Raw genomic sequence first — 26,618 nt, forward strand, 5'->3', positions numbered from 1 at the left:
GGTATAGGTCTGGATGTAGACCTTGGGGTAGGTCTGGGTGTAGGCCTGAGTGTAGGCCTGGGTGTAGGCCTGAGTGTAGGTCTGGGTGTAGGCCTGAGTGTAGGTCTGGGTGTAGGCCTGAGTGTAGGTCTGGGTGTAGATCTGGGCGTAGTGTTGTGGTACAGTGGTTTTACCTGTGGCTGGGAGAGCATGTCCAGGCTCCAGCTGCACATCCTCCCGTCAGTGGACACAGAGATCAGGTTGTTGGCGTTCTGAGTGCCCACCACATTCACACAGTACACCGGGTGCTGGGGACAGTCACGCACATTTTCAGAACAACATTCATTATGTCCATACAGTTAAAGGGCCCATACGGCACTATTTCCTGGTCCTGGCAATTGTATTTCTTCTCTCAAACACACACACTCTGTTCCACCTTGTGATGTCAGGTGGTAACGCAGGAAGTGTCCCACTGTGTTTCTAAACTCCACACAACTTCACTAGAATCTTTTGGATAATTTCAGCTCTGGAATAGCCAATCTTTACTGAATAAAAGATAAAAGCGAGCTGTTAACTTTAAAACTATGAAAACATATGTACAGTCTAATAATAACATGTATGAATGAAACAAAACTCCAGGTATATTTTTGATGAGGTAACAGCATCCTAACATGGCTTAAAGCTCACAAGAACCCATTTAGCATAATATAGAACCTTTAATTGGAATTCATGAGACAACTGTTTCAGGCAACAGAGATGGCAGGTAAAATGTAGTAAGCCGAGTGCTTGTGGTCTAAAGATCATACTGTGGCTCTGGGCAAGACACTTATGCACAGTCCAGTTGACAGTGACAGTATTTTATTTTGCAATTTATTATTATTTATTATTTATTTTGGTCAATTTTTATTGCCAAAACAGAATTGTTATGGCAAAAGTTAACAAAATTATAATTAAAATCAGATGTGTGTCTTTTCTTTTGTTTTTGTATAATGATTTTTATTTTTTATTTTTTGTAGATTGTGCTTAAGTTTTATGTATTTTAATTAGGGTTGTTCCGATGCCGATTCTTGTATTCTGGACATTGTTCAGGTATCAGTATCGGCTAAGTACTCAGACCAAATCACTCATCCAATACCACTTTGTATTTCCAGAGTGAGGACCCGTAGATGCGAGCACTGCTGCTGCTGACGTTACATGCAGATTGTGGAGGCTCTGCAGACACTTAAAACTTAATGACAAGAAAGACATCTGTGTTACCTCTTTGAAACCTTCATTTACTCTTTGGTGTGGACGCTGAACTGAGCATCTTTTAAAGGCCTCACTGTTGTTTTTATCCATGTTCTGAGGTAGAAAGTGACCAAGTAGAAAACTGAAAGTGCCTAATTCAGCACAACTTCTCATCAAGACCATTATACATTTGTCACTCAAAGGATCATTAGGGACTAATGATTTCATTAGGGATTAATGATTTAACTCAAGACTTCAGTGGCTCAAACCTGCCCTTATGATTAGTCGTGTGTGCTTCTCCTGCTCTGAATGGTGTACTTACATAGGTGTGTGTGCTCACCGTGTGTGCAGCCGCAGACAGTGGGGTCCTCTGCACTGGGGTGCGGCGGTGGCTGCGGTTGTCCCACAAGACAATCTGCCCCGAGTATGTGCCCCCCACCACCAGATTAGGATGGAACCTGGCAAAGCCCACCGACACCACTGGAGACTGAGGGAGAGCACAGAGGAATTCAACCAATGTTAGGTATGAGTGTTTTACCACAAATATGTATCGCATGTATTCAGACTAAATGAATGGAACTGTTTGCAGCTACAAATATACTGCTCTAACAAAAGTACAAGCACAACTGAACCTGTGTTGCCAGTGCATATAGAACGCAAGTTTTTTCTCATTCTCGGTACATTGACAGGCCATGCCTCATGTGAGAGCTCAGAACCAGAGTTCTCTCACTGAGCTCAAGAGGCTGCACTAGCACTGATTAATGATTGGTTGCAAGTGCTGGGGTTTAGGTAGTGACCATTCAGATCAGACAGTCCTTATAGGATTTCATCATTGAAACTGGCACCCCAAATGAGAGACTCACATGAGGCTCATTTTGCTATCTGATTGGATAATTCTCTTGACAACAAAAACATCCAATTCTAACATAAACAACTTGGCCATCATGTCAAATGTTTTGGTAATTAAGACTAAATGAGTTTTATCAGTAAAAGCTATATTTGATTTGAACACATTTACCTTCTATCCAGGGACACAGATTTCAAAATCAAAATTTTATATACATTTTATACACAAGTCTCTTTTACTTAAAATAGCCACTATCTCGCTCCGGAAAGGTCATTTATGACAGCACGCAAGGCCTTATTGACTTCCAGACTATAAGCTGTATCTCTTGAGTAACCATGTGAATCTTAATCACCACAGCCGCTCTTTATAAAATTGCGGATGACACCATTGGATACCTATGCACTTAGACATGAGCAGACACTGTGAAGGCCATGGGAACCCTCCGCTCTGCTCCGGGAGCCCACAGCGCTGTGAGGGCGGACTGGGTGGCACACGGGCAGGCTGCCGGAGCGGAGGTGAGGGTCCCTGGTCTAGAGGGGAAGGGGGGTCCCAGGGAAAGGCGGGAGAGGACAAAGAGGGGATTGTAGTGTCCCCCAGCCCGATCGCCTCACGTTACAGACCCTAAGCAGACCCAGACCGGCCCCATCCAGCGGAGCTCATCAGGCCCCATCATCACAGACTGTGGTTATTGGCTCTGGTTCCTTCTGACTGCGCCTGTCCCGTATGACTGCCCCCTCCAGCCGCCAACCCCACCACGGACCACTCAGCCGTCACGACACTTATGAGAAATAACTACTGTGCTGTTCTCTACTGTAAGGTCCAGATAGGTTAGGGGTGGATCATATTGATAAAAATAGCAACTTTTTTCTGTACCGGATGTTTAATATATATATTTTTTTTTTCAATGCTAGTTTTGTGCTCAAAAACTGTGAATAATTAGCTAATATTATTTTGCCACTTAGTGTGCCCTCTCGAGGACAGTTAATGTGATGTTGATTAACTGATTTAGCTTTAGGATAGACTGATGTATGAAGAATTGTTTGAGCCTTTGTTTAGAACATGGCTGTGGTCAGAGATGATGTTCTGACCAGTTGCATGACGTTACTGCGGTAGGTGGCCTCAAAGAGTTTGTCTTACAATCTTGGAACATATTTTAATCAAAACTTTCCAAATTTTGCAGTGACTGAGAGATAGCTGTGCCGTACAGCACCAGAGTACTGCAGCACACTAATGATGCCACAGAAATATATTATCTGTCTTGTCATGAATCGTTGTGGCAACTTATGAGTAAAAAAAAAAAAAAAAAGACAGCTAAGAAACAGCATTTTATGAGTGCTGTTTTAGTGAGCATCCACCTGGTTGACTGGTAGACTGGTTGAGTTTTATAAAACTCCTACTAAGCACAGCAGTTTGCTCATCTCTGCTCCAGCTAGGACCGTGCACTCTCCACAAAGCCTGGAGATGAAGAGAAAAGGCAACACTTGTGGAGAGGAGCAGAAGTGAAGAGAGTTGGAGGAAATGTTTTATCAGGAAATTATCGGAAAATAGGCTACAACGCATATGCTGCGTGGAGCGTCTCCCTCTCGGTACCGAACGTCTCAGTCAAATCCACTAATTATAGGCTCATGTTTAGGCAGATCTCACTATTGCACTATTGAGTCAATTTGCATGGTCCTTTTATGGTGAATTGGAAGTGTGGAGAGGGCGTGACACGACACGGGTTCACCTGTGCAGATTCCAGTTGCAGTCTTACACATATATATATATATATATATATATATATATATATATATATATATATATATATATATATATATATATATATATATATATATATATATCGCTTAAAATGAACTTATCCATGGGTTTTAAAAGTAAGCAAAAATGCTTTTTCTTCTTTAGAGATTACTTTTAAGCGTGTGCCTGTTGAGGTTTAGCTGCAAAACTGTGTGTATATGTGTATGAGCTGAGAGACCAACAAGAACCTTTTTTTTTTTTAAATAAGAGAGACAGAGCAAAAAAGAAGGGTGAGGGGGATCTAGGGTCCCTCCCCCAGGAGCTTTCGATAAAAATAAATGTAATCTTCTGTTATCTGGGATGTTTTTGGTGAAGAAATCCTATTTTCATAAAAAAAAAATCCTATTTTTTAGCAGGCTACAGAACAATGGGATAAAAGCTCCTTGTTCTACTTCTCTACAAGATTCAAAACATGCAAATGCTTATTAGACTATATCAACTGGCCTACTTTTATGCCATACTTGTCATAAACTTCCACTTCGGAAAGTCTGATCACTTGGTTCTCTGTGGAGCCCCGGCCCTCTGTTTCCTCCGTGTGCTCGGTTCTGTTTAGCTGTGCATACAACTGAAAGGTTTAAGGGTTAATTTTTATGATTATTTATGTTTTGATTTGTTTGTATTGTGATTTTAATGTCTTTCTTATTCTGTAAACCACTTTGAATTACTTTGTGTACAAATTGTGCTATACAAATAAACTTGTCTTGCCTCCGGCCCTGCTCCATCACACTGAGCTACTGTCTGAGCAGCAGCCTCACACGGGGCTGTGGACAAACGCTCCAGAGAACAGTCATATTCCAGTCTAAAACCTTTGTCCACACCCCTAGACTTAAGTGTTATGCTGCTTTTATGAGATTTCAACTGATCATCAGCTGTTCTGCTCATAACATCGCTAATTAGAGGCGGTCCCAAAAAAAAAAAAAAAGTCTATTGTGTAGTCCATCTTTATGGACTCTAAACTGTTCCTACAGTCTTTGATTTGGCGCGTTGTGCTGTTGAGGTTAAGACACATGTGGAGTCTGAAGCTGAGACAGACAGACGCACAGTAAGAGGCACAAGAGAGGGGAGCGAAGCAACAATGACAATCTTTTATTCTTTATCTTAAATTTGCACTTTGGGCAGTGATGACCAACCTAATAATGCCAACTTTTTAAATAGTACTGTAAACACTATGACCTGTAAAGACTTTCAGTTTTCCCCGCACAGTTAAAAGAGTCAAATCCATATTGTTTGAACTTGTATTGATGATGTTAAGACCCTGTGACCTTTGACCTCTGCGGCTTGCTCTTGACGCCGCCCACATCCTTCTGAATTCTGAGCTGTCTCTGCACATCCTGAGCCAGCCACCACAGTCATTCATCGGGAGGAGAGAGGAGGAGAGGAGGAGAGAAGAGGAGAACAGACAAAGGAGTGGGGAAGAGAGGAGGGGAGGAGAGTAGAGGAGAGGAGAGAAGAAGAAGAAGCGGCCAACCAAGGCTGAGCTCCAGGAGAACAAGGACTCATCAATACAGTGCTCTATTATCCCGTCTCTACCGTTCTATCTCTTAAACAGGCTGTTACATTTAGCACTTTTTGTCAACTCACCTGTCTGTCAAAAACTCTGCTACATTCATCTCCCAAAGCCTTAGTTTTTAATCAGTTTTTCCTATTGGACTTACACATTCATTCTCTACCCATCACCACATCCTTAAAAAAAACCTTCACTAAAGAACTCTACCTTACACATGTAGACTTTCTTGCTCCCCGTGCTATGTCACCCCCCCCTTCAGAGCGCTACCACAACCGAATCAGCGTCCATCCTAATTAAACTACTGCACATCGCATCAAGTTTGTCAAGTTGTTGTGTACAGTTTTGTATCAAGCGTTTGTATATTTATGAAGAATTGTTGAGTAGGAGCGTGGGTGATGTAGGCTTATGGGCGGAGCATTGGACAGACTCGTGCTACTAACTGTTAGGGGAGTTCAAATAGGGCCCAGGAGAGATCGCTAAAATACTCAAACCTGCATGGATGACATCTAAAATCTCTTCAGGCATGTTTTTGATGAGGGAACAACATTATAACAGGGTAGAAAGCTCCAAAAAGTCGATCGAGTAATCCCCCCTCTTTAAAGGATAAACATTATGCATATTTGTATTATTATAGGCCTTAAAAACATACTCTTGAGCACCTTTGCTTTGGTATTTCATGTTTTAGGAGTAATAATCAACGGTTTTCTTCTGACAATCTTCTGACAATAGACACCTTGTTGCTATAGATGCACTCCAAATAACCTGGTAACCTGCATTAGGTCGCCATCTACTGGTAGCAGAGGGAATTACTATTGTAAAATTACCCAACAACTAGAATTAGCAACATGCCCCGACATGTTAATGAAGGCATGCAGTTGTAATGAACACAATTTGATCCCTTAGATTTCTTAAAAACAAGAGACTTTGTTATGTCACCTTTTACCTGTGAAGTAACAAGAAAAATTGCATGTTTTTTAGGTGCTTAGAGGAAGCGGACTTACTAAAAAGAATTCATCAAACTAGTATGAATTAAACTAAATGCAACTCCAGGTAAGTTTTTGGATGAAGGAACAATTTGCGTAATATGTGACCTTTAATATAAGCACTTAGTAATAATGATCTGGCGATGATTTATGGACACAGGACCTTCTGGATTTTTACAGGTGGCATAAAATTTTATCAAACTGATATCTGAGGCTCAAGGGACCTCGTAAACAAGCATGAATGAAGCAAAAATCCTATAAAATACAACTCCATGTATCGTTTTGAAGAGGGAAAAATCTTTAAACATGGTCAGTTGCATTAGCTTTCTTTTCACCCCATCTGCAGGTATTTGGCTTTTTGACCCGCTGTAGATTGGGACAAGAGTGGTCTTAAGATAGTACTCTTGAGTAACCTGTTAGAGGACACTCCAGCTGTTGTTTACTCTCTCCACTCCCCTGTCTCCCCTCTTTCTCCCCTCTCTCTCCTCTCTCTCCCAAGCAAACAGTGCCCCCTGTGTTCAGTGTGGAAGCATGGATATGACCATCAGAACGTTTGGGGTGTGATTCCAGACTCCTTCTTTCTCTCTGCCCTCATCTATCTTTCTCACCAGTGGGTTCTCTCTTTCTCTCTCTCTCCTCTATCTCCAGACACTACAACACTGTCTCTCTGTTTCTGTTTATTCTGACTTCTACATACTCTCTTTCTGTCTCTCCTTGTTTCTCTCTCTCTTTCATATTTCTTCTGACATGACCATTCTCCTTCCCTCTCTCTCTCTGTCTTTTTTTTACATCTGATTTTCTTGCTTCCACTGGGCTTTCCATCTTCCCTGGTCTCGCTCTCTCCTGAGGCTAGTGGTTTCTCCCTCTCTCCACCTCTCTCCACCTCTCACTCTCTCTCTCTCCTCTCTCAAAGTGTACACTAACAGCCATAAAGAGCAGCAGTTGTGTTCAGTGTGGTGGCATTGACGAGCATCTGAAGGTTTGCGGTGCAATTCCAGGCTCTCTTTCTCTTCATCTCATCTCTCTCTCTCTCTCTCTCTCTCTCTCTCACACACACACACAAACACTCTCTATTTCTCTCACTTTCTCTCTTCCTTGGTGTCTCTCTTTCCTGACACTCTGTCTAACATTCCATCTTACTCCCCTCCCTGCTGGTGTCTATCTCTAAACATCAGTCATCTCTCTCTACCCATCTCTCGTTCTCTATCCCTCACAGTCCCTCTTTCTCTCTCTCTCTCTCTCAAATTGTACACTCACAATCCTATGGAGCAACAGTGCCCCCTGTGTTCAGTGTGGGAGCGTAGACATGAGGATCTGAAGCTTTGGAGTGCGATTCTCTGTGCTGATCATGTCTCTCTACCTGCCTGTCTCTATCTCTTTCACACTATTTCTCTCTTCTTTGGTCTCTCTCTCTCCCCCTCCCCTTTTCTCTTTCTCTCTACCCTGATCTCTTTTTCCAGTCTCTCTGCACCTCTCTTTCTTTCCCCCAATGTCTCTCCTCTAACACCGCCGAGGTATCTCTCCCGCTCTTGATTCTTCTGACATCATAATTTTCCTTCCTCCTCGCTTTGTTTCTCTCTCTCTCTCTCTCCATCTGTTCCTCCTGATTTTCTTGATTCCAGTGGGCTCTCTATCTCTCTGGTCTGTCTCTCCCTCTCTCCACCTCTGTCTTTCAAACCATTTAAAGGTGTTAGTCTCTATCTCTCTAACAATTGTTATTTCTCTCTTGCCTGGTCTCTCTCCTGATACCATTAGTCTCTATCTCTCTTTTTAGACTGTTGATCTCTCTCTCTCTCTCTCTTCTGGTCTCTCTCCATCGATGTCGTCAGACTGTCTCCCTCTCACTCTCTTTTGCTTCTCCTGACATTGTTGGATTGTCTGACTCTTTATTTCTCTCTCTTAATCTTTCTCTCTCTTTGGTTCACATGATGCTATCAGGTCTTCTCTTTGTTTCTCTCTCTCCCCCTGTCACTCTTTCCCCTGATTTTCTTGATTCCAGTGGGCTCTCTATATCTCTCTCTCCCATGATCTCACTCTCTCCTAACACTGGTGATCTCTCTCTCTCTCTCTCTGTCTCTATCTATTGCTCCCACTCTCTCTCTTAATCAGTTCTCCTGACAGTATGTATTTCTCTCTCCTGCATACACACTCTGCCTCTTTCCTTGACACCATTGGGCTCTCTCTCTCTCTCTCTTGGCACCCAGGTCTCTCCTGATATTGTAGACCTCTCTCTCTATCGCTCCCCTTCTCTTTTGCTCCCCCTTTTTCCCCTCGTCCCTCCATCTGTCTCTGTGGTGCCTGGCTTTTGTTCCTCTGGCCCAGTCTGAGGTCTGGCTCAGGTTCAGGGTTTGGCTCTCTCTCTCTCTCCCCTCAGAGATAGTTTGGCATTGAAACTCTGCCTCGTCACTCCTGCTTCACACAGAGACTCCTCCAGATGACATTCAAAGTTTTAAATCAGATGCCCTGCCTGATAAACTTCCTTATCAAAACTGTTAACTTTCACTGGAAATAACCAAAAAGGGAAGTTAAAACCAGCTAAAACGACTATTAAAATGTGGCAAAAAAAAACAAAAAACAAATAAATAGAAAAATAAAATGGGACAATCTCATATGTGACAATGAATTAGTAATTTTCATGAATAAATATATAAATTCATAAAAAATTATCATCTTGAGTTCAACTGCTGGTAAAATTTAAGTAGGACTAAACACCTAAACTCCACCCACAACCACATTTCAGATAGAGGTGCTAAACTGTGTAGTACCTGGAGGATTAAATGGGCGATTGAGGAGGGAGGAAGAGGGGTGGGGTCCAGAAAAGTAAAGGGGAGATGTACGGGGGAGGAGGCACAGGGTCTGGTGGACTAAAGGGGAGATGGAGAGGGGAGGAGGGGAGGGATCTAGGCATATGAGGAACAGTGTGATTGGTGAAACTCCTCAAACACTGTTTATGAACGCGCCAATTTTTTCTAGTTTGCTCTAAAATAATAATAATACATAATAAATGACATGATAGAACAGTAGATAATGCTATAAAAACACCATATACACAGTTTAGTCGCAAAAGACGTTGATTCAGTGTTTAGTTCCTTGTAAAATTAAAATTAACTCCTCTGAAGAATTCCATTTTAGATCATGTCAAATATAAATATTACTTCTGTGTGTGCTTCAAATTTTTCCCCCCATAAATAGAACACAAATAACTTCATGAATGTCTTCCAGTAAAGATGAACACTAAGCTAATGAAACAAGCTCCCATACATTATCCAATAACCTCCAGACGTCCTGCGCCCCTCTGCCAGTAAACCCCACATCTGCTAACACCCGCAGCTAATCCGAAACACACCCAGACCTGACGGGACAGTAGCCGTGGTGCTTGGAAGGGTGCCGGGTGGGGTTTGGATCTGTTTTTTTGGGTGGAGGGGGTGAGGGAGGAGGAGGGGAGGGGTGTGGGTCTTTAATGTGGTCGCCTGTCCCACTTGAGAACGCCAAGACGGGACGCCCGAGGGGGGGAGGGGGTGGGGCTGTGGGGGCGATGAGGGAAGGCACGCTCACAGCACCTGGGAAAATACTGCTTCTGACCTCAGTGTACAGAGAGAGAGAGGAGAGAGGAGACGGGGAGAGAGAGGGGGAGACAGAAGAGGAAGAGACCTGGGGATAGAGAGTGAAAGAAAAAGAGCAAGATGGGGAAGGGGAGAGGGAAAGAAAGAGAGAGATAGAAAGGGATATGGGGAGAGAGGGGAGACCAAGGGGATAAAGACAGGAGAGAAACAGTGGGAGAAACAGGAAAGTTACTTTGTGCAGCTTTAAGAAGTGTTTTCCAGGGTCTATTTCAGTTATAAATACTAAAGTAAATCAGTTCTGGATCTGTCATGTTTGACGCTAAGTGAAAGCAGACAGGAGCTACAGGAGGGGGTGAGCCTGTGGTTTGGGGTTTAGGGGGAAGAGGAGGAGGGTGGGGAGGGTCTCTGGGGGGTCTTGGGGGTGTGGAGGTTAAACGGCCGAACATGCTCACACATTTTAAAGCCCTATGATCCTGGGCTCAGAGCACCAGAGTCCCCCCCTTTCTCTGCTCTGCTCTGAGCTGTGCTGGTCTGAAGACTGATGGAGGTGTGGAGCCGGGTTGACAGCTCAACACAATCCCTATGCTAGTTTTGGTTTTAGCGTTACAGATAACATGTAGATTCTAGTGAATGAGAGGATGCGACCCTGTCATTCACTATAATCTACATGGTATTCCCCCACCTTTGGGTCAGGGAGTACCCCAGTACTCGAGGAGTACCCCACCTTCTTGGAGTCAGTGCACCTACCAGGGACTCCACTGTTCTACTGTGGGACTGTATCACCCATGTCAGCAACAACAGTGACACCTGGAGGTGGTGATTGGGAACAACAACCTCCCCGATCTGAACTCAAGTGGTGTTCTATTATTGCACTTCTGTGCCAGTCACAGTTTGACCATAACAACACTATGTTCAAGCACAAGAGAGTCCATCAGTGCACGTGGCACCAGGACACCCTAGGCCAGAGGCTTTGTTGTCATGTCATTTGACCTCTGGCTGTGTGCCTTAGACACTCAGATGTGTTCAATGCTTTCAGTGTGGGTGAAGAGCAGTTGACCTCGACTGGGGATTTTGCCGAATGGTGGAAGGAATACTTTGAGGATCTCCTCAATCCCAAGGCCAAGTCTTCCTTGGTGGCAAGGTGCCCAGGGTGGATGAGATCCGTCTTGAGTGTCTTAAGTCTTTGGATGTTGTGAGACTGTTGGATGACTGTACCTCTGAACGGGCAGACCAAAGTGGTGGTCCCTCTGTTTAAGAAGGGGGACAGGAGGCTGTGTTCCAACTACAGAGGAATCACACTCCACAGCCTCTCCGGTTTATTCCAGGGTACTAGAGAGGAGAATCCAAACAATAGTCAAACCTTGGATTCAGAAGGAACAGTGCGGTTTTTGTCCTGTTTGCAGAACACTGGACCAGCTCTATACTCTCCGTCGAGTGCTCAAGGGTTCATGTGAGTTTGTCCAACCAGTCCACATGTGCTTTGTGAATCTGGAGAAGGCATTCAACCGTGTCCCTTGTGATGTCCTTTGTGGGGTCCTCTGAGAGTATGGAGTCCTCTTGATAAGGAGGTGTTTGTTCTTAGTGCATGTTGGACTCTGCCATTTGTCACTGGTTCTGTTCATTGTCTTTATGGACAGTCTTGATGGCTTCATCAGACTAGAAATTGCAACATGCCTTGGCAGGGTTTGCAGCCAAGTGTAAAGCAGCTGGGATGAAGATCAGCTCCTCCTCCTTCACCGGAAAAAGGTGGCTTGCCCCCTCCAGGTGGGTGGAGAGGCCCTGCCTCAAGTGGAGAAGTTCAAGTATCTCTGAGTCTTGTTCACGAGTGAGGAAAGGATGGAGTGAGAGACTGATAGGTAGATTGGTACAGTATCTGCACTGATACAGTTGAGTCGAAAGACAAAAGCTCTTTATTTACTGTTCAATCTACCCTCACCTACAGTCATAAGCTTTGGGTAATGATTGAAAGAACAAGATTGTCTTTACAAGCAGATGAAATGAGTTTCCTCTGCAGGGTGGCTGGGCACTTTCTTAGAGACATCCACACTTCAAACTCTCATCTGGAATCAGGGCAGTCCTGGGTGATGTCATGTAATACTTAAAATTGCAGTGACCACTGGAGAGAGCACATACTCCCTGCAAATGTACCAAGTTTACACTAGAATTAAAAAAAATGACTACTTTGTTGACTAATTATCAATCCAAAATGTCTATCTCTGATTTGAATTGTCACTACCTACACCTCAGCATCTGGAGTCGATCATTAATCAGCTCTAGTGCAGCCCCTGCAGCTCAGTGAATGAATTTTCACATGCATGGCCTGTCCAGATTAAAACTTTGTCCTTTATCTGGAGGTTAAAGCTCTGGCAGTTGTGATTGTAATACCTTAAATGCATACAGGACCTTTTGTGTTGCTGCATTAACCAATTATGTCTACAGATCACAGAATTGTATTTTTAAATTAAATGCATCAAGTATTTTATTATTTTGATTTATCTCACAATATGTCATATAATGTCCCAAATTCTATGGAAGAGTCCCACCTGTAACCGTACCTCAGAGCTGTTAATTTTTAGCATGATAAATATATGAACAAATTCAGTAATATTTGATTGTTGATTCTTTTCATAAAAGCTGTGTTTTAGCAGCTGAAATTGAACACCTCGTCCACATGTCTGCTCCTGCACTAAGAGTCCACAGCTCGGCCAAACCACACACCACAGTATTCAGAAGTGTGCTGTGTTTCATATGAGGCGTATGGAAAGTCTCAGCTCTGTGTATGAGTAATAACCATGAGACCGTATGTCATCAGAGCAGAGGCGCCGATAACACCAGGAGCACCACCAACTACACCGACTATATTTTATACTTTATACTTTACTCTGGCTTTCAGGAATACTTTGGGATATGCTGGCATTTATATTTGATGCTTTAAAACTTTTAAACCAAAAATATAAATGTGTTATGCTACATTCAGACCGTGGCGTCAAAGGCATCGGGTTTACATACAAAGCCTATTCTAGTCCAGGCTCATCCAGTGTTTCTCACTGAAAGTGTTCACAAAAAGGCAGAAATTCATGACAAATATTTGAATTTGATCGGTCAAAGTGTCACAACAGCAGAACAAGTCAAAAAAAAAACAAAAACTTGTACATCTGTGCTCTGGAAAAAAGATATCCCATCCACAACATGGGGATGTGCACATTTTTCACATAGCTCATATTTTTGCTAAACTAGGTGTGTACCTGCATATCACCTCCATATCACCATGTTTGTGTTGGTTCACTTGGATGCTTCACCTTTGGCTCCGCCTAAACCACAATGCTGTCCTGTGATTGGTTGGAACCATCGTGAACCCGGATAATTGCAACAGTAGGAGCTGGGCCAGATGAATTCTTGGGAGTTTCTCCTAAACACCGTGAGAATCCATCTTATTGGCCAAGTTAGCTCTCTCCTCCAACGCAGGACAATACAGGATTACAGGATAGTGGTAATTCTATAACAGCTATCTAGCAACCATAATAGTACCAAGAGCCAAAACAAAATTACACCATAGTTATGATTAGACTCATAGAATAATGCATTATAACTCCTTTATTTTGTTAAATGAAGGTTTAATTTGTCAGACAAATGCCTTTGGATGGGAGGTAGTGCATTTTAGAACTCCTTCCTGTATTTTGTACTTTTCTTGTCAAACGTTTTCCCCACAAACTTCCACTGCCATATAAAACTATGATAACTATTTACCACAGGTACTATACCACCAAACCATAATTAGAGCAACATAAAAACCTGTCATATGTACTTTAAACACGCGTGAATAAAACCGAGCAAAACATAACTTTTGATGAGTGAATTACGATACAATACAAAATCATTATTAATTTTTAAAAAGCCTTCAAATTCAAATGAGACTTTAGATTGTCACAGTTTGCCAACTCCGAGAATCCAAAATGTTTATCTGTTTACAAGAATGAGGCGTGCGTGTGGACGTTCCCACCGGAGTGACCACGGCAGTAAATTCTCTGTAAATCTCCACACATGAGATGGGTCTGGGGAATGTGTGATGATAGAAGCCTGTGTGTGGTCAGCTCTGTGTGGGGAAGTGGTCGCTCACATGGAAGTACCGCCCCAGTCCTCCAGAGCCCTCACACCCAATGAAACCCACCCAAACCCCATTCAAAACCATACCAAACCCCACTGAAAAGCCATAAAGTCAACCACTCCACTAATTAAACACGTTAACAACTTGCATTCTTGTATAGAGTAAAAGAAATATGCTAAATAAATCTGGTCACTGCACATGCAAAAGTTTCTGCCCAAGTACTGTTTGCATTAGAAACCACTTTATTGGGTTATGTTTGTGCTTACTTCAATTTTTAGGCATTAAGTTTTGTTTGCCAGTGTTACTGGGGTACCTGATTTTCAAATAGTATAACAGTGTACTTTTTTTTTTTTTATCCCTTTGCACATAACTCGTATTCGCATGCTTGAATTTTCAGTTGCATGCACAGCTTTGGAACAGCATTTACAGAAAGAGGAGTAAAGAAGGGTGGATGATCCTAGCTTATGGCGCTTACTTCTGGCTGTGTGTTTGTGAAATGTCTTATATTTAGATACAGTCAGTGCACAGAGGTTTGGATTTTGTCATGAAATGCTAATTTACAGAGGGGGTATTATGCAAAATTGTTTATTTTTTAGCTTTCTACCGTTCTACTGTTATACTGTTATAATGATGAGGGACCAACCCATCATCAAAAACATGCTTGAAGAGGCTTTAGATGTCATCCATGCTTGTTTGAGTATTTTAATGATTTCTCCCAGGTCCTATTCAAACCCTCCTTATGGTTAGCTGTGAGGTTCTGTGCAATGCTCCACCTACAAACCTACACCATCCATGCTCCCACAGGACAATTCTCCATAAATATACAAAAACATGATACAAAAGTCTCGACAGTAACTTGACAAACCTGATGTGCAGTAGTTTCATTAGCATGATGCACGCTGGTTTGGTTGTGATAGTGCTCTGAACGGGTACAGAGAGCAAAGTGAGGGACGACTAACAAAAACGTTGTAAAACATGTTAGTATATTGTTTTCAGTGAATATAGCATTTTCAAAACAATAACTTAGTAAAGTGATCTAAATGTGTTATGCGTGAACAGTTAATACTCCATACAAGTAAAACCCCCCCTCTTTAAGACAATAATTAGGCCTGAGCACCAGAAGCTGGGGAATGGCCTATTAGTTTTCTAAGGCCGTGAAAGCATGACTGTGTAACTGAAGTGCCCGTCAGTGACCAGGGACCCATGATGTAGGAATGCATTTTACAAAAATATTTAGTTTATTAAATTAAGCTGCAAGCAGCATTGAAAGCTCTCACGGGCTGCGCTTCAGCCGACCCAGCACTCAGTAAAAGTACATGTGTAGTGGTATCAGCACCTGGCAGTGGAAGATGTACTCTGGAGTGGCCTTCTTGAACTTGATGTTCCAGACCAGAGCCACTCCATCCGGCTCATGTGGAGCATCCTCGTTGTTGTTGTAGGAGGCCACCAGCAGCTCTGGGTACTACACAGAAGAAAAACATACTTTACTCTAGTAAAGTACTACAGAGGAGAAAAAAAACAAAACTTCACATTTACTCCAAGTACTACATAGGAGGAGAACATACTTCAAATATATTCCAAATACTACACAGAAGAAAACATACTTCTATTATACTGCACAGAAGGACAGGTTACTTCAAAATGGTACTCCAAGCACTGAGAATGGAACTAGCAACCTTGAGCTGCAAACTGGATTGTTACGAGATGTCAATTTTAACACTCACAATTCCATCCTGTTTTCAGACAAAAAGAAGCTGCTGTGACGAGTTAAAACTATTCATTATTGTTCATATGCTTATTTTATGTTTAAATCTCACTTTAAAAGCATAAGATGGTGGCATAGACTGACCTGAGGAGACCAGTCCAGACATGTGATGACTCTGTGTTTGGACCAGTGCTCATCATAGAAGACCCGAGAGAAGGACAGACTGGAGCCCCCCGACACGTCTCTGAGACAAGACAACAACTGTGACTTTGAGAAGAAGTTAAGAAATATTTATGAAATAATAAAAGACCATAGAAAAATACTGAGGTTAAATACAGCAAGAAACAAGAAGATCAAAGTAGAGATTCATGGATGCAGTGCAATGAAGTTAGATAGTGAGAAAGGTGCATGCAGATGAGGAGGTCAGATAGATGTAAATGTATTTGTGTACTATGTATTTAACCATATGAGATTAATTTGGTACAGGTGATGAAGGCTAATTAACCGCACATAGACTAAACCTGGGTATAGTTTGTCCCATTTTGACCAGGGTATACCCAGGTCAAAATGCACCTGGAGAAGAATTGAGCCTAAGCCCCTTTCACCCTGGGTATGGTCTTGCAGTAGGACACTCCCCACGAGGTGCTTTGCTGAGCTGTTGTGCCTTTGAAGCTGCATGCACAAGACCACAACTTCACGCGATAACTATATATTTATTAAGGGAAAAGGCTGCGGTGGGCTCCGGCGTCGGACAAAAATAGACTCCCAATGGAATTAATCCGGACTGCCATGACACCTCCGCCAGCACCATCGGATTGCATGGCGAATGATCTGAGCTCTTCTCACTATTTGTAAATATACGGAATACTTGTGGTGACCAGAGCTGCACCACATGCAGTCTGAGCCCAGGGTTATAATTAGATTTCATTTTGACCTTAAGAGCTGCTTTTACAATATACACTACCAGTCAAAGTTTGGACACACCTTCTCATTTAGTGTAGCTAAATAACTCAATATATTTAATAGTTTATATTAAAATCCTCAAAGTAGCCACCCTTTGTTGACAGCTCTGCAAACCCTTGGCCTTCTCTCAGTAAGGTTCATGATGAAGTCTCCTGAAATGGTTTACCTCACTGCTGTGTCAGGGGAAAGAAATGATGAAAGTGCAACCCAGGGTTCAAAGCCAAACTTGTTATCTAAAACAGATTTGGAATTATTTTGAGTTTATTTTGTTTAGTACATTCCACGTGTGTCCATCCAAAGTTTTGATGCATCACTGAGAATCTAAAATGTAAACAGTCATGAAAATAAAGAAGAAAAATACATGTGCAAACTTTTGACTGGTAGTGTGCCTATGAGGATGTAGACTAAATAAATAAGACTAATGGGTTCAGTATCCCAATAAAAGACATGTCAAACGTGATAGTTCCTGTGTGATTTGTCTGAAAGTGAGTGTGGTTCTCCCCCAGCAGAAGACCAGAGGAGCACCAGGGGAGTAGATCATTCTTTAGTTCTGACACCACACTTTTCATGGAGCCAGATGACAGAGGGATGATCCACCACCACAGCCCCAGAGAGGGTGAGTTCAGTGGGGACACGCGAGGAACAGAGGGTCCCTGCGGTGACACAGCCTGCGGTGAATCAGGCTCAAAGACACCAAGGCAGCACACATGTTCAACGCAACACACGGCCCACTGTAGAGCTGGGATGCAAGGGACAACAGGTGAACAGGACTTATGCCTGAGCCCATACAGGGCATAGGGCCTATTGGTTTTTGCAGAGATTAAACATTAAGGGTAGTATCCAAGCACCCATACTGCAGGCATCAGTGCTCATATTTATAACTGCTAAAATGAATGGAAAGCAATGGGAGTCAGTGGGTGACCCCAGCGAGAAGGTGCATGATGAGTAATGCACAAAAGCGCCAGTGTTAATCTGATGGTGGTAATTATTAATGGGAGATTTCCCATTAATAAGAAAAATATTAGTATCATGGAATAATGAGAAAGTTGGCACAATGACAATGGAAACCGAACGTTATCCTAATGCAAAATGTCAGCATTTTCTTAAATTTCAAAGTAATAAAACAACTTTCATTAGTTTCATTGAAGAATGTGAAATTTGGCACAGTGACTCTTCAGGTCACCCCAATCAAAAAAGTCTGTTACTGAGTGCATTGTGGCTTTAACTTCTTCTTTCTTCTGCTCTTTGAGCATGAATTTGATCCCCTGAACAAATAAAAAAAAAATCACAAAATTTTGGAACGGTGTTTGGGAAAAAAAAAATAATTACATTGAGGAGGCAAAAAGAAAGGAAAAAAATATTATAGGGGCAGCATTTTTTTTTTTATTTCAGACTCAATGAATGTATCACAGGGCTGCAATAATAATCAAAATCGTATCCAAATCACAATTTGAATGGGCGCAATTAGCAAACCGCAAAGGCTGCAATTTTTTGAAGTGGCCTGTCATAATTTCCTCCACAAACCACAAAATATCCTGTCTCGTTCATAAAACTGCTAAGCCTGTAGTTTAGTGTAAAATGTGAACTTTGAATCCTATAATTAAAACATAAATTGTAAATCTAATGGCAATTGCGTGCTTGTCAGAAAAATCACAATTAGATATTTCTTCCATGTCTTCAGCCCTTTCCCCACCAATAGTGGGTGGCCAATGAGGTCCTTCATTTCACATGTGCCACTGAAATAAAGTAATCTGACTGGATAGTTGTGTTTGGCTCTGTCTCGAGGGGCGACAGAGGGAGTGGTGACCAGATTGATATCCCTCCCTATAAAAAAATTAAAAAAAACTACAGAGAGATATAATCAAGCTAGATGAAAGCAGCTAGTAAAAGTCTAAACTTGGGTTGTGAAATGTATTGAAAATCAGACTCTAATATTAAATATATAATAATATTAATATTAAAACTAGTACGGAGTCTAGATACTCATTTGAGCAGGTATCGATATGGATACATATAGAAACTGGTATTGGAGTAATGACATTATTCGAAAGTGAGTTTGAAATTTTAGTATTTTGACAACATTAGTCTAAACCAAGTCGTCCCCAAGGACCACATGAGTCGCCCGCTGGCCAGTTTTAAATATGGCAAAACTCACTAATGAGCTGAATCTAAAATTTTATTTTGTGTGACAAAACCAGTGCTCAGCTCGTGAGTGCTGTGAAGATGCGCTGAATGCAGTTTCTTACTCCAAAAACCATGGCAGGAAAAAAAGTATCACTTTTACAACACATTTTACGACTGTAAAAGAAACCTGTGTGTATCTCATCTGTGGAGCGACTGTGGCGACGGCAAAGCTGCACAATGTGGAGAGACACTTCACAAAAGTACATTTCTACCACATTGGTCTCACCCATCCTTGTGGTGGTCACGGCCGCTGTAGTCAAAGTAGATGTGGCTGTCCTCTGCCAGGGCCCTCTCCATGACCCTGATGGAGCAGTCGAAAAAGCTCTGGAAGTCTGCGGAGTGGAGAATCTGCTGCCTCTCCTCCTCTGTGAGCTCCCTCAGTAGAGACATCGGGCCTGGGGACACACAGAGACCAGTACACGGGTCATCACTAGGATCAAGGCTGTAGCAATGTCTGTGTGTATGATATCTGTATTCAGAAGGTGGAAAAATCAATGTCATATTTAATTTTGGCCAACTATTTTCCTATTGATAAATACCATAAAAGACAATACATTTAGGCACAGGACACTTGCCTACTCCACAAATAGATTTGCACTATCCACAATTTGGAAGTTATAATGTAAGTTTCACACCATAATTTGGAAGCTTATTGCATTATTTGTGTATTTGTTGTCCTTTAAACATGCTCTTGAGTACCTTTGCTTTTCTCATGATTTAGAACTTAAAATAATGACTACTTTAATAATAATAATAATAATAATAATAATAATAATAATAATAATAATAATAATAATAATAATAAATAACATTCATACTAGGCAATTCAGGTGAAGTGTCTTGCCTAAGGACCCAATGACAGAACGCTATGAAGAACAGGTGAGTTTTGAGCTGTTTTTTTGAAGATGTTTAGTGAGTCTGAGTTTCTGATGTGGAGGGGAAGAGATTTCCAGAGGCTTGGGGGCAGTGAAGGCAAAGGCTCGGTCCCCCAATGTCTTGCTTGGGTTTGACTGTGGGAGTGAGAAGGTTTAAGTCAGCTGATCGGAGGCGGTGGGAGGAGCAGTGGAGCTGGAGGAGGTCACAGAGATACGGAGGGGCCTGGTTACGGGGGGCTTTGACAGTGGTGATGTGACAGATGTGGGTTCTGAAGGGGAAGTGGGGTTGAAGATGAATCAGTCCGATCTGGGGGGGGGGGGGGGGGGGGGACTGTATGGCCGTCAATGGTGAGAGTGAAATTCTGTGCGGAGCGGAAGCGAGATTTGGGATTGATGGTGATTTTATATTTGTTGCAGTTGAGTTTGAGGAAGTTGTAGTCATCCAGGATTTTATGACAAAGAGCTGGTTTGAGAGGGTGAAGGTGGTAGCAGGAGTAATGGTTTTGGTGGAAGGTTAAAGTTGAGTGTCATCAACATAGCAATGAAATGAGTCCACATTGGTGGATGATGTGACCAAGAGGAAGCGAGTAGAGTATTAAAACTGTAAGCAGTGATGAAGGGCCCACGCAAGCCTTGCGAGCACAGAAAGGTGCACTTCAGTGGGAGGGTGTTCTATCAACTTCGGCTTGATATTTGATAAGAAATTGCTGCTCTCTGCTTTACCATTACCGGGGGCGCTGAAGAACCATTTTCAAAGATATAAATATAATGAACATATTATTGTGTCCAGGTCATCAAAATACACAAATGCTATTTTTGGTCAGTTTAAATTTGGTGATGTTTGCAAAAGTTACCAGTTACCGTCCTCGCATATTCATGCTCCAGCCCTAATAAAGACGAGGAGAGGTAGGAGATGAACCAGCAGAAAGATGAACCAGTGATGCCGATGGACAGTGCAAGAGATCTTTGGCTTTTACCTGTGACCTAACAATCCAGGGAAAAGTGAATCTGAGTATCTTGTGAATACTCAGAAGGAGTGGACGTCCTAAAAAGAATTCATCAGATCAATGTGAATGAAGCTAAATAAAATCCAGGTATTTTAATCATTGTTATAACATGGTTAAAAGCCAATATTGTTGATCATGTATTTATCAATATAATTCTTATCTGCAGTAGGTAAGTAAACACTGTCTTTAATCCAATGCAGACTACTCTTGAATCTTGTGTTTGTTTTGTTGTTTACACTCTATTAAATTTATCAATTGACTTACAGTACAACAATTTAAATAATAATAAATTAATACAAACTTTAAAGGCATTTCTTTTAATATAAAGAACAACGTATGACATCGCTGTAACCAAGATACATTACCTAAACCCTTTTCCCTGCCAGCTGGAGAAACAACTCCCTGTGAAATAAAACATGATTTCACATAAACGCTGCACTTCTCACGCATAATGAGCCTGCGAGGAGAATCTGTTGACCTTTGACTCCTTCATGTGTGCCGCTTTTCAAAATATGCCTCTAAGATCCACGCAATTTTAGCTTCTATCTCCTCTGCTTGGAATCACACTGCTACTTTAAAATAGTCTGCTATTTATACTTGACAGAACACATTTAATATGCAGTATAACCAAAACACAACATGTGAGTGTTATAGCTCCAGGTTCTGAGGGTTGGGAGATAAGGGGGTCTAAACATGATGGCCCTGTTTGAATGCCAGCCACTAGTTAAAAGTCCATAAAGAGAAGCTGTCAGACACGCCCACTGTAGATCAGAGGTGCCCGCACTGACCTCACTAACACGCACACACACACTACGTTTACATGCCAGGAAAACCAGATTACTGGCTTACCAATTGCATTTAACAGCGCAGTCTGATTACAGCAGACCAGGAGAGGCATTCAACTGCCTGGGGTAAGAAACAGCCATGGAAATATTACACATGTATGAACATGTACTCACTCATTTTAAATCAGCAGTGATGACAAACTACAGCCTCTCCACCGAGCTGTCACTGTGACCAAGCACAAGTTGCTTTGTTTTGATCCTCTTGTTTCATGTTATAGTGAAAGTAAATTCTACCGGAAAATCAATGAGCTTATTTGTGCTGCGGGGTGCAAATAACTTGTGAGTAAAGAAGTTTTTAACATGTCTGAAAAGTAAATTCTTAATGTATATAAGATGAGGCTTATCTGTGTTTGTTAAAAATGTGGTTATATGTGTGGTAGTAGTTTTTATTAGCAATCATAGGTGCAAAGTTAGTGCAACCTATACTCCACACACCTTCACTAGAATCATTTGAATAATTTCAGCCCTGGAATTACCAATCTCTACTGGATAAAAGGTAAAAGGAGCTGTTAACTTGAGTACTACCACTGCGTTACATAACAAGGTGGAACAACATTAAAACATGGTTTAAGATTACAGTCTTAGTTTGCACATGCCTAGTTTACTAAGACTCTGTGTTGTTCTTTCTTCGTTTAACAGGAGCATTCCAAAAATTACTTTGAAAATGAAGATGAGCTGTGCAGACTGACCACACCCTGAACATTATAACATTGTGTGCATGGACTTGGTCTTGTCTCAGTGACTTTGAAGTTCAAGCACAGAGGGTTTAATTAGGGCTGACCTGTACATGCCATAGACCCCCACAGCTTGACCCTCCCTGGCCCTGTCCCCCACAGCCCCTCCCTTATCTGATACAGAGACATGCCACTCGAACTGACCAACCGCCTCGTAAGTTATGAGTTAGAGAGGGGTATCTGAGTTTTTTCCATGATGAAACTGTGTAAGTCATTGGGCTGGACATTAAATAGGCAGTATTAAGCAAAATTGACTTTTTGGAGATTTCTACCATGTTATAACGTTGTTCTCACATGAAAAATATACCTGAAGAGGTTTTAGATGTCATCCATGCAGCTTTAACACTAGATATTATTCCTAGTCGTCTGTTAGACCTTATATTGCTAATGCTGTGAACGTGTCTCTGATATCTTCTTGTTTTTCTACTGCCCTGAAACATGCTGTGGTCCAGCCACTCAAAAAGTCCAATCCCAAATATTCTTTATAACTTTAGACGCATCTCAAAAGTTGCCTTTTGTGTTTAAGGTTTTAGAGAAGATTGCATATGACCAACTCCAGGCTTACCTTAATCTGAACAAAATTGGTGAAAAATTCCAATCTTGTTTTAAATCCCAACACCGTAATCTTCAACAGTACACAGTACTCGCGGAGACAAGAGCAGATAATGTACTTGCCACTACATCAAATAGATTTCAGTGGCGATTTCTTATCAGGATTTTCATTATATATCTCCGGACAAGCTTATTAGCACGTCATGAGGGACGGGCGAAAGTTACGTCAGAGAAGGTCGCTGATAAATTATTTACTGTTTTTGTGCGGCCCAGTAGCAAATGCATAACAGCCCAGTAGCGGTCCCCGGCCCGGTGGTTGGGGACCACTGCCTTAGAGTAAGGTGTGCCCCAGTTCTACGGTGTTCTACATTAGCACCGGCCCTCTTTGCTCTGTACATGCTTCCCCTGGGTGATGTTTAAAAAAGCACCATGTGGTATTTCATTGTATTGCCAATTACATTCAAATATATCTGCCAATGACAGCCAGACCACAATTGAAAGCTCTGTAGGACTGTCTCAGGGGTGTGCAGATTTAGATTAGCACAAACTTCATCATGATCATGGTATTTGGCCAAACCCACCCACTGCTTGGGCCTGACTTGGGTCCTCTTATTATCGCTCTGCAGTGAGGAATCTTTGGGTGATTGTGGATTCAGTGTTCAAGCTCGACAAGCACATTAGCTCTGTCATAAAGTTTAGCTTCTTTCAGTTGAGGCTTTGTTAAACCAAAGCCTTAACTTCTCCAAGCACATTTTGAAAAATCAATCCAAGCATTTGTAACATTGCGTCTCGATTATTGTTCCAAGCAGTGCTTACAGAATGTTGCAGCTCATCTACTCACAAAAACTAAGAGACAAGAGCACATCAGGCCTGTGCTGTGCAACCTGCACTGGCTCCTATTTCATATTGGGTGCAATTCAAAATGTTATTGATGGTGTTTAAATGACGACACTCTATGGGTCCTCTTTATTTGAGGGAGTTAGTGCAGCCCTGTACTACAGCCAGAGCCCTGAGGTCAGCTGACCCGCTCCTGTTGGCCGTGCCCAGGGCTGGGCTCAAAACCAGAGGAGACAGAGCTTTTACTGTGGCAGCGCCCACACTATGGAACAGCCTCCCTCTGCCTGTCAGATCCTCAGACTGTAGCACTGTTTAATACCAGGCTAAAATCCCACTTCTTCTCCTTGGCATTTGATTCTAGCTAGGAAGAATATTTTAGTGTTTTATTGTTTTTGCCTGTATTTTGAATGTGCTATATAGATAAATAAATTGAATCCATGTATGTTTGAGTAATCTAGCAATCTCTCCCAAGCGCTATTCAAACTTCCCTTATACTTAGCAGTACGATCAAATCCAGAGCTCAGCCAACAAGCTTATGTCACCCATGTTTCCACACGGACATTTTCCACAAAGATACAAAAGCGATACAACATAATACACTACAATGTCACTGGTGGGATGCACGCTGATTGTGTTGTGAAGGGGCAGGGGGGTGACTTAGCATGGAGAGCAAAGGGAGGGGACTTAGAAAATGAAAGTGAAACTTATAAAAATCAAAAAAAATATATGAAATAAAATATATAAAATATGATCATCTATTTATACCAGTCATCCCAGCCCGGGAATGTACCAGTTTGTAATTTTGAAAATCTGGTCACCCTAAGATAATGTATGGAACAGTACCAGCCTTTAAAATGCACGCATTCTGTTTAGAAACACTGGAGGGATCTGTATGTTCATAAAAGGAATTATTGATATATTGTAATTTTGCTGTAATTAAGGCTATGATACTTTCATTTCACCTTCACTTTACACAGGTCCTTACCGTCTTTGGCCTCCTTTGCTTCATCTTCATCCTGTGTCTCCATCTCCACCAGGCCAGGCTTCACCTCCATCATCTCCTCATCCTCCTCTTCCTCCTCCACTGTAACACAGAGCACAGCATCATAGCATTATCAGGTGAGAGGGGGCTAGGTCTGTCACAGTAACACATTTTGAAGTGCGATGTATTGGGGAAGCAAATATAGACGATAATACTGAAACATACAACTGTATGTCTCAAAAACTATTCTAAATATGCAATATTGTGCAATAAATAAATAGCAGAATAAAACACTTTAGTATTTGGTTTGCATTTGTCATGAGTTAGAGAAATTATTTATTCAACCTTCTACAGCTCAAATCTTATCATCCGTCTCACGTATACTGAATAAGTTTATATAGCAATTTCAGTGACAGATCCACACCCTTCACACACACACACACAACACACGCACACACAACGCACACACACAAACTCGTCACAGTAATCGCTCCCAGACTGCATCGCACCTGTCTGCCTGACATTGGAGCACATTTGGTTTAAAGGGCCAATATTATGCTATTATCTACCATATCTATCATATAATGTGTTATAATGTTGTATCATCAACAAAAACATACCTGGATTGATATTTTGTTTCCTTCACACATGTTGAACACACAGACTCTGCATATTTCGATTACATTTTCCTAAAATGCAGCTGTTAACATGACATGACATTATAACATGGCTTAAAGCTCACGTGAGTCACTATTGGACCTTGAAATGCACACAGGTCTGCTGGAGAAAACAAGGATTTCCATAATCTTACACTGGCACCATCAGAGAGTACTTTCAACTAGAGAGAGGTAAACAAACACGGCCCTATTACTGAACACGGTCAACGGTTCGGCTGAAACCTAAGCTAACACTGCACTTGTCTCCTACATGTGGCTACACTTGATCTTCATGTGGAGGACAATGTGATCACTGTAGCTTGGTGAAACGTAAACTACTGGAGCACAGAAATGTAGTAACCTCAAAAGTTCCAGTATATCACCGTTGTAATATTAGTTACAAAATACTAGAAAAGGTTTCAACTGTATTTCAAAAACGTTCATTATGTCTTTATTTTAACCCAAGTCATTAAGTTTTCAACTGTAGTCATCTGGACAATGTTTTAGACATGAAAACTGAAAACGACTTTTGGATGGAAGTCAAAACGTCTTGGTCTCTAAAACAGTGTCCAGATGACTGCCTTAGATTCTTTTTTCAGGAATGGGCGATATAGTGGTTCCAGTATTGGTATCGGCCGATATCAATACAGATAATGACAAATCGTTATTGCTATTATATACAATACTTTTTGTCACTGCCCCATTCTCTGTGCTCTTATTGAAAAGACTAATAAGTCAAAATGGAAATATATTTTGTTTTTATTATTATTATTATTAGTAGTAGTAGTAGCAGTAGTAGTAGTACAAAAGTGAAAGTCTAATCCCATTTTAAACCTGGTTTGGGCTTGTTATAGTATAGGTTTTTCCAATTCAGGTTAAGTTGTGCATTTAGTCCCAGTTTGGCAATGTTGTGTGAGTAAAGCGTGAACAGTAAACATGGATACACTGTTTCTGTAATTTGCCGAGAAATATACATACATGAACAAACAAAGATCAGCAAGATTCTCTATGATGTACACCAGCTAGGAAAAGGTAAACTAGCAAAAAAAACTAAAGAAAACAAACTGAAATTCAACTTGGGAACCTAAAAAGCCCAACACATGTGACCCAATACACACCAGCGCACAGTAGGATTAGTCAAACTTGGATCTTGCTCTCCACATGGCTGACACATGTGAGTTTAGCTCATCGTGCGCGCAGACAGCAGGAAGTGTGCAGTGCCGCGACCTCTGACCCCGGCAGTGTGATCCGGCTCTGTGTGAATCAGTGG

At 41.7% G+C, this 26,618-nt stretch overlaps 1 protein-coding gene across 1 annotated transcript in view; it reads right to left on the minus strand.

Moving 5' to 3' along the window:
* The window catches only part of LOC117378497 (cytoplasmic dynein 1 intermediate chain 1), a 65,004-nt gene that overhangs the window by 9,491 nt on the left and 28,895 nt on the right, over positions 1-26,618 (minus strand). Inside the window, exons 7-12 of the mRNA XM_033975108.2 lie at positions 24,696-24,794; positions 19,087-19,255; positions 15,858-15,957; positions 15,345-15,470; positions 1,547-1,693; positions 174-287 (exon numbers count right to left, since the gene is read on the minus strand). Coding sequence (XP_033830999.1) covers positions 174-287; positions 1,547-1,693; positions 15,345-15,470; positions 15,858-15,957; positions 19,087-19,255; positions 24,696-24,794 — 755 coding nt within the window. The remainder of the gene's footprint in view (positions 1-173; positions 288-1,546; positions 1,694-15,344; positions 15,471-15,857; positions 15,958-19,086; positions 19,256-24,695; positions 24,795-26,618) is intronic.

This window comes from Periophthalmus magnuspinnatus, chromosome 11, assembly GCF_009829125.3.
Source record: "Periophthalmus magnuspinnatus isolate fPerMag1 chromosome 11, fPerMag1.2.pri, whole genome shotgun sequence".
Lineage (NCBI taxonomy): Eukaryota > Metazoa > Chordata > Actinopteri > Gobiiformes > Gobiidae > Periophthalmus > Periophthalmus magnuspinnatus.